Source organism: Hyposmocoma kahamanoa, unplaced genomic scaffold, assembly GCF_003589595.1.
Source record: "Hyposmocoma kahamanoa isolate Upper Pololo Valley unplaced genomic scaffold, ASM358959v1 78, whole genome shotgun sequence".
Taxonomy (NCBI): Eukaryota; Metazoa; Arthropoda; class Insecta; order Lepidoptera; family Cosmopterigidae; genus Hyposmocoma; species Hyposmocoma kahamanoa.
Genome location: NW_020653945.1, coordinates 7,878,334 through 7,891,912, shown reverse-complemented (window position 1 = coordinate 7,891,912; position 13,579 = coordinate 7,878,334). Strand labels below are relative to the sequence as shown.

Sequence of the window (13,579 nt, the reverse complement as noted above, 5' to 3'; positions counted from 1 at the left end):
CCGCGGAATTTCGTCGACGTTTGACGTCGTCGTCGTTCGGAAACTTGATTTGACCTTTTCTTTTATTTACAAAAATTAAAATATAGTGTATTGATTTTATTATATAGTCTCTTTATTATTATTATCATATAGTGTATTTATTTATTTTCGTACTTGAATAATACGTATCTATTATTTTTCACTTTGCCTGGAACAGGCATGGTTTTTTAAAAGTTCATTATTACGCCCCCGTTCATCGTTGGTAAGTCACCTGGCATCATAAAAAAAAAAGATGCTACTGTACCTACCAAGATACCAGCCAATTATGCATCTTGACAACTTTAAATAGGTTCCGCCCAGTGTATAAAACACTATCATACAATACCTTTGTTTTTTCAATCAGCAATTGATCAACACAACATCACGTAAGTATGCTTTTTACAAAAATTTACCAGTTTATCACATCCTGTCTCGTCACCTCATGTGTCCAAATCGGCTCCGCTTACCGCAGACGTGATATATCATCAACGGAATGTCTCCATTACCGCCCGTAACCATAACACAGCTGCGCTCCTAACACACTCCGTCTGCTCTGGGGCAGGACAGGACATTCCATACACACATCACTAATTTATTTCAATGGGATATCAGTATGAGTGTCTACTTGCTAAAATCCTGGCATACCTACTTCGTATGCAAATGCATACGAAGTAGGTATGCCAGGATTTTCTTCTTTCTTTGTTTTCTTTAATCTTTAAGGAAATCCTTTAAGATTTGAATGGAAATCTGTAAAATTAATGTAGCGTTAAAATTTTTGTATCATAACGCGAATCAGTGATATTTGGAAATCTTCAAATGAAAGTTGTTAGTAACAATTATGAACAAAAATCGATTCTGTGACTCCATAATATCTGGTAATTTTCATATTCAAGTCGTTTCTTGCATCATAAACTATATGAATATGATAATTTATTCCCTTGCAGGGTTTATAAATTTATTAATAAACCCTGTAAGGGCATTTCAATTTAACTTACTTCATTATGTATCTACATCAACAATCTTCATAATCAAAAATTCCTTCATTTAGAAAAAAAAAACGGTTAGAAATTTTCGAAAATTTCTTTCCCAACAATTCAAATTATTCGAAATTAATTCTCCAACAGTTTCAATTTTCCGAAATTTGTTATTCTTTTTAAATTATTACCGTTTTTACCGTGGGTTGAGAAAATTTAGACACGTAATATGAATATACAGTTTTGTATATATTTATAGTCTATAAAGTATCAGAAATAAAATAGTTTATCCTTAAAGCTACAACCTGATATTCCTTATAACCTTTCAAAGTTAGCAGTTTTGATGCCACTGGGCATCAATGTAGGTACGCAACTTCTTTATCAGGCTATAAAAATATACTGCTCCATATATCTTTGCTTATCGTTATTAATGGTATAAATATTATATTGAATACTTATATACATATTTTTCATGACTTCCATGGTCGAGCGGCATGCACAGCGATTTTCATGATGTCGCCATCTCTGAGGTATCGGGTTCAACCCCCAGACTGGTAAATGTAGAAAACTAATTTTTATATTGTCTTGGGTGTGGGTGTTTGTGGTACCGTCGTTTTTTTGATTTCCATAACATAAGTGCTTTTGATGTTACTTACTTTGGGATCAGAGCAATATATGCGATGTTGTCTAAAATTTATTTATTAAAAAAAACAGTATACTAATTTTATACTTAGTAACATGTTAGTAACTAAGCTATTATGTCTGTAGTAAGTGTCAACTCTAGAGCTAGCTTGACAGTCAAGCTCTACATACAGCTTTTTAATCTCATTGGCTGGTAATTTGTAAATATAAAACGGGAAGGAAAAAGGTGTAAAGCATGAAATATTTTAATTTTAAAATATAATCGACTGAAAATCTTTATACAGGCACCATACTGTAAATAAACTCTTATTAACGTTTGATTCTTTTGAACAAGAATAGCCGATAAGTAGTCATTTTAATCAAGTTCTATTATTAGAGGAATTGGAAACAGCAGTACCATGGTTTTAGGCATAAGAGCTCAAAACTTATGTACAGTTATTACAGAGTTCGGGGGTTTTTCATTCAATGTGTCTAGTTGCTTTCTTTGATCCTAGCTGACGAAATTGCTTTTAACGTGTTCTCTAAAAAATATACTATTTGATCGACTATGTTGTTTAAATGAACTTTAACAAATATTTAAAGTGCAAAGATCTATTAAATTTGTATCTTTTTGAGTAAACCTCTCTCTTGAAGTGATATGTTTTAGAACAACCCTTTAAATTCTTATTAAAGACTTCTTTACCGGTGTCTCTGTAGCTTGACGTCGAGTTATAGTACCTACCCACAGTACATACACGAATATGTACTATACTACACATTGATCGTTTATGTAATGATTAAGCGTGAAACACAAAGAGAGCGATTGCGAGTCGGGTGCGGGTCGGGCGCGAGTCGGTTCGGGACCGCGGCGGGTCTAATTCGCACCCTTCCCGCGCCCGCGCTCAGCATGTTATCGTCTATATAAATACACGGTATTCCCTATATACCCGTCGCGGTCCCGAACCGACCCGCGCCTTACTCGCTCTCTGTGTGTTTTACGCTTTAAGGCCGATGGTACTGTTTAGGGATTTAAAAATAATATGTTAAGAATTAAGATTCTTTAACTTATCGACCTTATTTAAACGACTAACTGTGCGAGTGAATGTTTAAAATAATAACATGAATAACGTTTTCAACGTGGTTTTATTTTATAAACACTTCAAGCGGGGTGCGTGCAAAGTAAACAGTTAAGAAATATATTTACTCAGTCTGACTGAACTCTAATATTTACTGAGTCTCGGCTACCCATCTGCCATGCTTAGAAGCTGTCAACAAATAATCACTTCCCGTGTGAAAATTGAGTATCCTGTTGGAATTTTACGTTGGGAAAAGAAAGTATGATGTTCTTTGAGTATAAGCAATAATTTTAATTTTCATAGATTAAGTTCCACCAGTATAGCCTATATTACATGTGTGTACAGTCATTTCTACCTCTTTTAAGAGTCGGTACTACCTCAGCTCGAATTCAATTTTTTCCCGTACTAAATTCACTTTGGCTTGGGTTGAGCGACAGGGACACTGGCTCTATTTCAGAATTTATTTTTTTACAAACGAAATTGAACCCATTTAAAAAATGCATATCGTATACTTTACGTGTTTTATTTAGTCCAATTGATATATAAAAAATAAATTGGTATATGTAAAGTACCTATTGAATACACCGGTTTTTTGTTTTCGAGGTAAGTTTGTGTTTTTATTCTATCGTGAAAATTTTTAGGAATCGTGTTTTCACACCATATAGTAATTAGTGTATATCCTCTATTTTACTATATATTTTTTCCAAAGCGATTGCTTCAACCATTCATTCATTCATTCATTCATTCAAAGCCATTTGAGGATGTACAGACTCTTAAGGTTGTATTCCAGAGCTCTACTCAATGCTCAAGTCAGGACTTGAGTATTGAGTAGAGTTCTGGAATACGACACTTAGACTTACAATGAAAGTTGCTACATCGCATTTTTTATGTATCAGACTAGGCAATTCACTGTACTTGAGTAACAAAATCGCCAGCACTACCCAGAGCAGCCAGACCAGAACCAATTTAGAAAATTTGTTTCCTAAGTTGACCCTACCGACAATCGCAACCTTGGCCTCTTCATCTAGCGAGCCGTGTGCGCTACTAAGTACAACCGTTCCACTGAAGTTTTCAAATATTAAATATTATTTTTTTAAATCACTAGGTTTAACAACAGTTATTTTAGTGCCTTATGTACTGGGTGAATGATTTGTGGTTTACAGTATATAAACAGTTAATTACAGATAAACACCTCGTGCAACTATATTGCCCTGTCAAACCAAAACACTGTAATATCAAAAACAGCATTTTGAGAAAAAGCTGTGCAAGGGATTTTTCGTATTTTTGTAATTTTTGAGATTAATAACATAAAAACATGCATTTAACTTATATTCTACGTTAGATATTAAATAAATCTATCTAGCCACTATAATTTTGGAAAATAGTCTATTTCTGTTGAAGAACGATTTTTTTTGTCCCTTTCCCTTCTTAACAGCCGACAGATTTTGGTTCTTATGTTTTTTTACAATTTTTTTATTAATTTAATTACAAAACAGTGTATTGAGCCTTGCAGTGTTTTGTTTGACGCGATAGTCTATATTATTATTATTAAAAATAAAACTGTGAAAAGTTTGTTATTAAGTTATTATCGTTTATTTCCAGTAGTTCCATGCACTCAGTTCCACGTTCCACAATCGTAATGTTAACATGTTGTATTTATTCCCATTAGTTCCATGTAATGTTAAACTATTATTTCGTCTGTTGAAAGGTAAAACCTAATAAGTGACATTTTCCACAGAAAGTTTTTAATTTATATAGCTATGGTAAGAAAATCTACGTGAAGCTCAATAACAAAAAAGCTATAAACTTGAGTTTTATCTGCAGAAAGATGATGAATTTCTTGCAAATGGTACATAATTTGGAGATTTTTTGTAGAAAATGTAACTTATGTGGTTGTACCTTTAAGCAGACGATTTCACCTATTGTTGGCACAAAGATGAAACACATAGAAAAAAATCTTTCGATCTGACTGGACTCGAATCTGTGTCTGTTGCCATGCGGGGCCACGGGGCACTTAATCAACTAACTTACAGATAGAGTCAGCAGAATTTACGAATTTCTTTACATGTTTGTTACAGATCTTTGTATTGGGTTTTTTAAACTAGTATACATATATGTCAAATTTCAAATCAATCTCTATGAGAAGTAATCAGTATCGGAATTGAGGAAGTTAATTTACCTAAAGTATGAACGTTTTATTAGTATGGACATAACCATTTTGTCATCAGTGATTATAAAACGTCTTTTTTATTGTTTATTTTCTAAACATTCCAAAATACAGGTTGTCAAATATTTATTTTTTAAATGACTAAAGTATTTAAATACGTCAGTACATATAGAAACACAACTACAACATTATGTTTTGAGATAATAATTTGTAGCGTAAAGAGTTTATACAAACTCAAATGGCTTTGGTTGATTCCGCATAACAGTGAAAGTGTTGAATCAATCGCTTTGGAAAAAATATATAGTAAAATTGAGGATATTCACTGATACGGTGTGAAAACACGATTCTCAAAAATTTTCGCGATAGAAAAAAAACAACCCTACCTCGAAATTTTACAAGGAAACCGTTGTATTCAATAGGTACTTTACACAATGATTTTTTAAATATCAATTAAACTAAATAGAACACGTATAGTATACGATATACATTTTTCAAATGGCTTTAATTTTGTTTGTAAAAAAATAAATTCTGAAATAAAGCCAGTGTTCCTGGCGCTCGGCCCAATCAAAATGAACCTTATTAGTACGGGAAAAGTTTGAATTCGAGGCGAGGTAATATAGACTCTTAATAGGAAATAATAATTTATTGCCAATATACTAAAATTTCAATAAATAATACGCATATAAATTACTAATGTAATCAGTTCTGATAAGTCCCGGGATTTGTTGAATGGAATGTCCGCGTTATTCTTCAGTTTAGCTATATTAACTCCTTCAATTCCAATCACTGGAAATAATCTATAGTACAGGGTGTCTCAAAAGAAATTTTATATTTAGTGGATTGATTAAAAAAAAAGGAAGCGGTATATAGAAAAAATGTTTATTTATTGTTAAAATACACTTTTTGGGAATTTATTTCTTAAAAATAATATCGTCTAAATGTAAACCCTCGCGTTGTTGGCACTCATTTAATCGAACAGTAAAATTACTTATGACTGCTCGACAGGTGGAGTCAGGGATGGCTGCCATTTCGTGACGGATATTTTCTTTCAAATGCGCCAGTGAAGTCGGTTTATTGGCGTAAACTTTAGATTTAAGATAACCCCATAGGAAAAGTCCATAGGGGTTAAATCTGGGCTACGTGGAGGCCAATTTATGTCACCTCTCCGGGAGATCAATTTTCCTGAGAAAATTTCACGAACACGTGGCAGAGACATATTGGACGTGTGTGAAGTTGCTCCGTCCTGTTGAAACCATGTTCTTTGGTTATAGTCAGGAAAGTTTTGCAGTTCAGGTACCAAGAAGTTGTCTAACATCTCCACATAACGCTCTGAATTCACTGTAACTGCACGCCCCATTTCGTCTTCAAAAAAGTAAGGGCCGATAATTCCTCGCGCCGACATGACAGCCCATACGGTCACTTTAGGCGAGTGTAGGGGTTTCTGATGTTTGCGTTTCGGATTCGTTGAACTCCAGTAGCGGCAGTTTTGCTTATTTACGTGGCCATTAAGATGAAAATGAGCTTCATCCGAAAACAAAATGTTGGTAAACGTTGAAAATCGCTCAATCACCTGATTTACGAAATTAAGCCTCTGACTGGCATCTTGGGGCTTTAATTCTTGCACCAATTGAATTTTGTAGGGGTGCAGCTTTAGATCTTTGTGCATAATGCGATGTAATGATGATCTATGCACATTTAAAGCACTCGCGCGCTTCCGAATTGAAAGGTTCGGGTCGTCACGAACAGACTGATTAACACTCTCCACGTTTTCTACCGTTCTTGATGACCTAGGTCGCCCGGATTTTGATTTATCCAGCGTTGTTCCAGTCTTTTCAAACTTTTTAACCCAATGTCGAATGAGAGGAAGGCTTGGCGCATCATTTAAGTGGCGAAAACCTCGAATACTGCAGAATTTTCTACGCGTGACAGTTGCCGAATCACCGTTCTTGTAAAACTCTCGTACGCACAACGCGCGGTCTGCTCCCGAGAAACGCTCCATAGCGACTGAATTCCCAAGAGCCAAGCTACCGATTGACATAACCCCCGCACCCCTCAGATACGCTGCGTTCACGCAGTAAGCTAAACAAATATAAAATTTCTTTTGAGACACCTTGTATAAAGCGACGGTGAACTCTATCACGGTAAGTAACAGTGTCGGTACTAATTTAAAGTATCTTACACAACACGAAAGTAAATTCGTTTAAAATTATTAATGTAGCAAATTGATTGATGAATTATGCAATTTGTAAAGTAGACCTTATTGGGTCGCAGTGGCACATCGCGTCAATAATCTTTTGTGGACCACAATGGCACTAGATAAGAGACCTCTGACTTATCAATTAAGCTCTATTAAGCAATACCACGAAACCACTTGCACAACGAAATAAAAAGCTACGCGTGAATTGTTTAAGACGGAGTGCGAGTATTTTGAAATGATTATTGAGTTAATACTCGCTAATAATTTACTTCGGCGGAAGAATGGAATTAAATAAGTAAGACTTCTCCTGTCTTATTAAATAGACACCAACGTCTTTCGAATGAATGAGGTCTTGAAATTAGTTAATTAAACAAATTATAGGCTTTTGAAATAATTTCGAGTTCTACGAGTTTCGCGATTGCTACACAATAATGGAATATGTATATATTAATGGAAATTAAATTATTTTTATGGATCTAAATCGGACATTTTGTTTTCTCAAACAAACCGAGATGTATCGGGATCTTTACGTGTTCCAGGACCACGGATGAGTAACAGACATATTGATGCCATATTTTGTTAAACACGTATCTTATAAACAGTGATTATTCAGGAGAAGGCAATAAAAGTTTCTATTTATTTTAAATTTCTTATCAAGGGTGTTAAAGTGGATGCATTACTTTAAGAGTAGGTAAAAGCCAGTGTGTGAATATGAAGGAAATGTGACGTGAAATTAACCTGCAAAAATTGTATATGCATTTTTTGCATTTCAGTTACTTTGTACGAGTTTGAGAAAGTAAGGCGACGCGACCTAATCGCATAATTAGGATCTGGAAATGCAGTTTTATTTCAAATTTTTAAATAAAAGTTTGTATATAATCATAGTTACATTTACTCACAATGCGTAACGACCAAGTAATTTGTGTTTTTTTTATATTTTTTTATTGTTCATAAACTATGGTTAAGTTAGAGCCACTAAGTGTTATTAAAAAAATATTTTGTAAGGTCTAACCTACAAAAGGATTTAACATAATATAGTAAGTAGATTGTTGTACGTTTTATTACATCCATTAATGGTACAAACAGTTTCATATCGGCATTACAAACAGGCGCTTAATTCATGAATACAGGAAGATTATTTTATTGTGTCTCTGGTTATTCAATCTTCACAGATTTTATGACCAATAACTTAAACATTCTAAGAATAGCCCTTGAGTAAATTATTAATGTTCTCGGCAACAGTTCACTTATGAAATAACGCAAAGGGATTCTTTGTTCCGGATCTTTAGCGAGGGAATGCGAATTCTCATACTCACTCCTTAGCTCAATGTAACAACAGAATATATTGAAAAAGTTACAGAGCAGTGACCCTGTTAATAAAATAATAAATAAGCACTGTTACACACCCTTTTTAATGTGTCTAGGCGTACAAAGTAGTCCCACAGACACTGTGTTATTAGCTGGGGTTACTCAGCTCATTATGCAGTGATGTGATTTTGATAAATGTAAAGGTGAGGCTCTCATGAATACGAAGCTGGATTTTGTTTGTGACATTATTGTGGGTCGTAGTGTTAACGGTTCCACGAAGCTGCGACACTGCGCGCGGCGCGGCCAGCTGCGATGCGAACTTAGTCCGTCGTAGGCTTGATACAGGCGCATGCGCCCTCAGTCGCCGTATGCTGCGCGCGCAGTACTCCAGTCGGTCCCAGCGCGACCCGTCATGCGCACTGCTTGTTACGCACCGCGCGCGCTCGACGAAACGAATTTATCGAAATATTCGAATCAATACGTTGACTAACGGTTTTTAAGGCAAATATAAGCGACAAAAACTGTGCAGTGCTAGTTTCAGTGCCGATACGACTGTCGAAACTGTTTTTATTTCATGTTTACTAATTTTACTTCTGTCGGCGTCCGCTAGATCGATAATTGTGTTAATCCCGATCGTTTTAATTAAGTGTGAGCGTTCCTTTAAAGGGTTAGTGCCGTGTGGTTGTATTAATTAAAGTGCGTGATTAATAAATTGGACCGCGACCTTTTTGTATATCTTATAGTTACAAGAAGTTAGTTATTGCAGTGTAATATAGTGTTGCTCTTATCTCGTGCTTTATTTTTAAATTAGTCGTAATTACGCTTTTCTGACTCACATCGGAGAAATAATTATCTTGAATTTAATTGACGTTATAATCTAGCACTTTAGAAATAATATAATAATCCATGCAGTAAATGTTTTATTTCTCGTTATTATATATTGCTTATACTCTAGACAAGAGACATAATGATAAGGTTACAGATGATCAGTGCCTCGATGCGCGTCGAAATCGATGTCACTATAAACCCAGTTTGTAATCCCAATAGCCAAGTTCAACTCTCACCGTTTGCCACTCTCGCGGCCACTTCACAACCTCAGAGGAGCTATTTCCATAGAGACCTACCGTGGGCAACTTTCCTTCGTATCTTAACTAATCTACATAAGTCGTTGCGAGAGAACTGCTCCTTAAACGACCACATAGGAACTTGAGCTCAGTAAATTCTGAAATACGCTGAGGTTATTTCTATTTCGAGAAATCGCTAGCAAGTTGCAACTTAGATGTAAAGCGAATATTTGTTTTTTGTTTGTTTTCGCTACAAGCCAATTGTGAGGTTGTGGGTGTTTGTCGGCGGGCCTGCGCTGTTGCCGTAGCGAGTAATCGGCAATAAATGCTAAAGCTTCAAGCTCCAGGCTTACATTTCACAAATTAACCCTAACTTCTTTGTTACCTTCGGAAGTAACAATTTTCACTCATCATTTGCATATTAACACATTTGTCTGTGTGGAAAGTATATGATTGTAGAAGCGATATTAAGAAAGCGAGTAAGGTGTGGTTTACGAGACATGGCCAAAGTAATATTTAAAACACGACCACATATTTCGAGCGTAACACATTCTTACTTAACGCCAGTTTCCCTTCTTCCGAACAATGTGATTTATTTAATGATAGTGTTTCTATGAGACGCGTGCGAGGTAGGAGTAAAGTGGTTGGTTATTTTCGTTCGTTGACCGTGCCCGGCTTATGTTTTTGTCACGGGCTTATTGGACCGCTTATGGTTAATTGTGACCAGCACCTATTACCACTTTTTGGAAAGATTTCGACTAGATTGCCAGAATATATAACTTACGAATATAAAATACCAACATTATTAAAAACTACTTTAATTGCTTCTAATGGTTAGAGCTCTACAGGGAACAATGATAATAAACCTGTAATAGTTTGTAAAGAAAAATGTTTATAGTTACAGTCCCTCATATAGGTTCTCGCAGTGTAAAGAATCATAAATATGTATTTTTATAATTAAAATTTTAAATAAAAGGCTTGCACAATGCATTGGTATTGTGAAGCAAATAGAGCCTTAGCCGCCTCCAGCATGCACGACCAAGATGCAAGCGCCCTGATTTTATTTTCATAGCTATATCCTATTTTATGATCCAACAACAGTGTGTAAGGGTACACTAAGCCAAGTTTGCTTTATTTCTAAAATAAAAAAACCTCGCCTATGTTTTAATGCAGTGCTCAAACGGTCACGAACCCGCATCTGTTATTATCAAGCCGCTATAACAATTTCAAAGTACTTACAAAATAATTGCGTTTTCGAAGCACGACTGTCTGCTATTGAGCTTTTTATACAGTTAAACATGTTAAAGAATTTGGGTGGATGCTAAATGCCGCATTATTGTTGTCAAAGATGCAGTAACGAGCAGTAATTTGAACAATGACTTCAATTGAATTAAAAAAAGTTGTCTCTTTAAGATGTACAGGCGACTGCGCACATTAGGATCATTAAAATTGTTGTCTGCGCTGTCTTTCGACAAAAGTTATGTCCAGCAGTAACATTTACATGCAAAATTGTGTTTACGAGGCATTGTCTTTGGAGCGTCCTGACCAACATTCGTATAGCATACAATGCTTTAACAAATGCCAATCTCTTTATTTAGCATACCCAAATAGCGATATCTTACTAGTTCTAACCCAAAACCGCCTAATTGTAGAACGTAAGACCATTAGTTAACGTTTGTAATTCCTAAATTCCATTAACATTTCTGGGCACTAATGGTGCGTTCAAAAACTTAAATAATCCGGTCCTAACGGCCTACACCGACACCGGTGAACTGTGTACAGTGTGTTCACGTTGGCAGATACGGGCCATGATTTAAATACGGACATAATGTCCAGTGTCGGTCATACCATCATCTGCCAGAGCTGATGAAATAAAAATATATTTAGTGAAATTTGACGTAGTATTTTAGTAGGCTTTTCTAAAGTTTGGTTTCTTTAAGAAAAAGCTAGTTATTAGAAGCGCACGACCAATGCAAGAATGCATCTAGAATTGCGGTAAATATCATCTGACCTAGTTTCAATCTTCTGTGCTTGGGGTTATGTTATCCAAATTAAGTAACTCTGTAACGGGCGATGGTATTAAGCCTATTATATAAGTTGTGCCTAATTTAGAATAAACTCAATTCATTAAAATAAACAAAGTTTAAATAACTATTCACAATACATTTTTTAATAGGTAGCACTGAAGAAGCTAAACAAAACCTCAGACTTATTAGCTTTATTAGTAATTATACATATATGCTGAGTCCTAGTAATATTTAAGCAGCTGCGACCGCCGACAGAAGTAAAAATACTCGTTTCCTTTAGTGAATAATGAAGATGTAATATGATGTTCTTATAGAACTAATTAAGGTAATTGATGAACATGTGAATGGAATGATTTTGATCAAATTCTAATTAAATCAGTGATGGTGTTGATTAGCGATGCCAGACTGGCGATACAACGTGCTATCTACGAGCGAGGCGTACATCAGCGCTGAGGCTGTGTCCCAGCCAGCGTGCGATCCCCTGGCCGCCAGCTACCCGCGCCGCGCAGACCGTTCCAGGCCTCCACATACCTGCCCTTACACAACTATATTCCTTGCTAACCGTGGCAATAATCCGCCCTGTCGCATACCCACCTTAAAAACCGATGGTGCAGATCCATACGGCGATGTTTACTCCGTGGATCGCTCTTCGAATCTCACCGATACTTCAAGTTTTGCTCGATATGAAGACTGTCGTTCCCAAGAAGACGAAAGTGTATTGTTGAATGATGAATTAATTAACGAAACGATATCGAACCCCAATATAAAGCTGCACGTACAAAAAGTGCCATATAGTACGTCTAGTGTATTTTACGTGACTGCGAAAAAGGATGTAACCAACAACGAGGTACAGGGAAATGATTTGTTTTTAGTGGAAGGATCAGATTCAGATGCGCTATCATCATGCACGTGCGATAGCTTTGAAAGGTGTGAATTCGATTGCAGAGATTTTGAACCATTCTCAGACACTTGTTGTTGCGACCCACTCAGTGATGGCATGTGTAGTCGCAGTCCAAAAGATGTTGATTCACCAGAGCACTTTTGCGATAAAGCGGCGGATGAAGATGGGTTATCCACCCGGAGTGATATGGACGGACTGGATCTAGCTCTATTCGAACCGGCGCAATCTGATTCAAATGGATGTGGATTTAAGACTTCGGGGCACAATACTGCGTCTGTTACAACTGCTTTATGTGGGATACTGTACGCCTTACCGGATACTAGTAAAGGTAAGCGAAATCTAGTCTGATTTTACTACAGTTAATTGTAGGCATCCCGGAAAAGACGGTATGATAACGCTCAATTACAGTGATTAGGAACAGCGGCAGCGTACCGTACTCGACAGCCGTGTGGTCTGCGTCAATAGCACTCGTATCCGATACAAACAACGGTGTACAACGAATTACTGTCGTATCAATCATAACACCACTAGCCGTCGATTGTCATACTTGCAATACTTGCAGGTAAGATAACGCTTAAATAATCGGAACATATGCTTGTTCTATCAGCTTATAGTACTGTTGTTGGTACGTAAGTTCTTATTAGATGATTTATAGCCTGGTAAATGAGGAGGCGCACTTTAGTCTTAAAGAAATTTCTATCAAAATCGTGACCACTCAAGGCGCTGGATAGGCAAGACATTATGGTGGCCCGGGTCATGACCGCAAACGGTAATGCGTTCACGTTTGACTTCGTTTGTTCTGCGGAAATTGCTGACAGTTGATTACTACCGGGTGAAATGATTCCGAGTGCACACAGAATAAAAACCATACTCTCGCTTTACACATACTGATTTTATTGGTGTAGTAGCGCTACAATTTGGGTACCGTATTCTTCGCAAGTTTCTAATTACCGGTAGAGATAGACAGCGATTGTTCGCTCGTATGCAAATCCAGTGGTTGCGGTAACGATAAGGCGGATACATAAAGATGGATGGCATGGTATGGACTATGTTAATAGATCAGCTTATTTGCTACAGTTGAAACGTTTATAACGGTCGTTTGACTTAAATAGCTAGCTACAAGAATTTTTCGTTTGCGAAGTGTACCTACAACGTGGGGCTAATTATTTCCGTGAGAACTAAAATGATTTAAGATACCGTACATCTTATAAAGTTGTTCTATAATA

General features: G+C 36.3%; 1 protein-coding gene across 3 annotated transcripts in view; it reads left to right on the top strand.

Annotated features, from left to right (window-relative positions):
- LOC113233135 (probable Ras GTPase-activating protein) overlaps positions 1-13,579 on the top strand; it is a 191,124-nt gene that overhangs the window by 30,038 nt on the left and 147,507 nt on the right. For 2 of the 3 annotated variants that reach the window (XM_026468136.1, XM_026468135.1), the window contains exons 1-2: positions 8,752-9,028; positions 11,733-12,681. The exons of the other annotated variant lie outside the window; for it this stretch is intronic. In XM_026468136.1, the coding sequence (XP_026323921.1) occupies positions 11,850-12,681 (832 nt within the window). In that variant the 5' untranslated portion in view covers positions 8,752-9,028; positions 11,733-11,849. Of the gene's footprint in view, positions 1-8,751; positions 9,029-11,732; positions 12,682-13,579 lie in introns of those variants that run through there. 3 annotated transcript variants of the gene reach the window in all.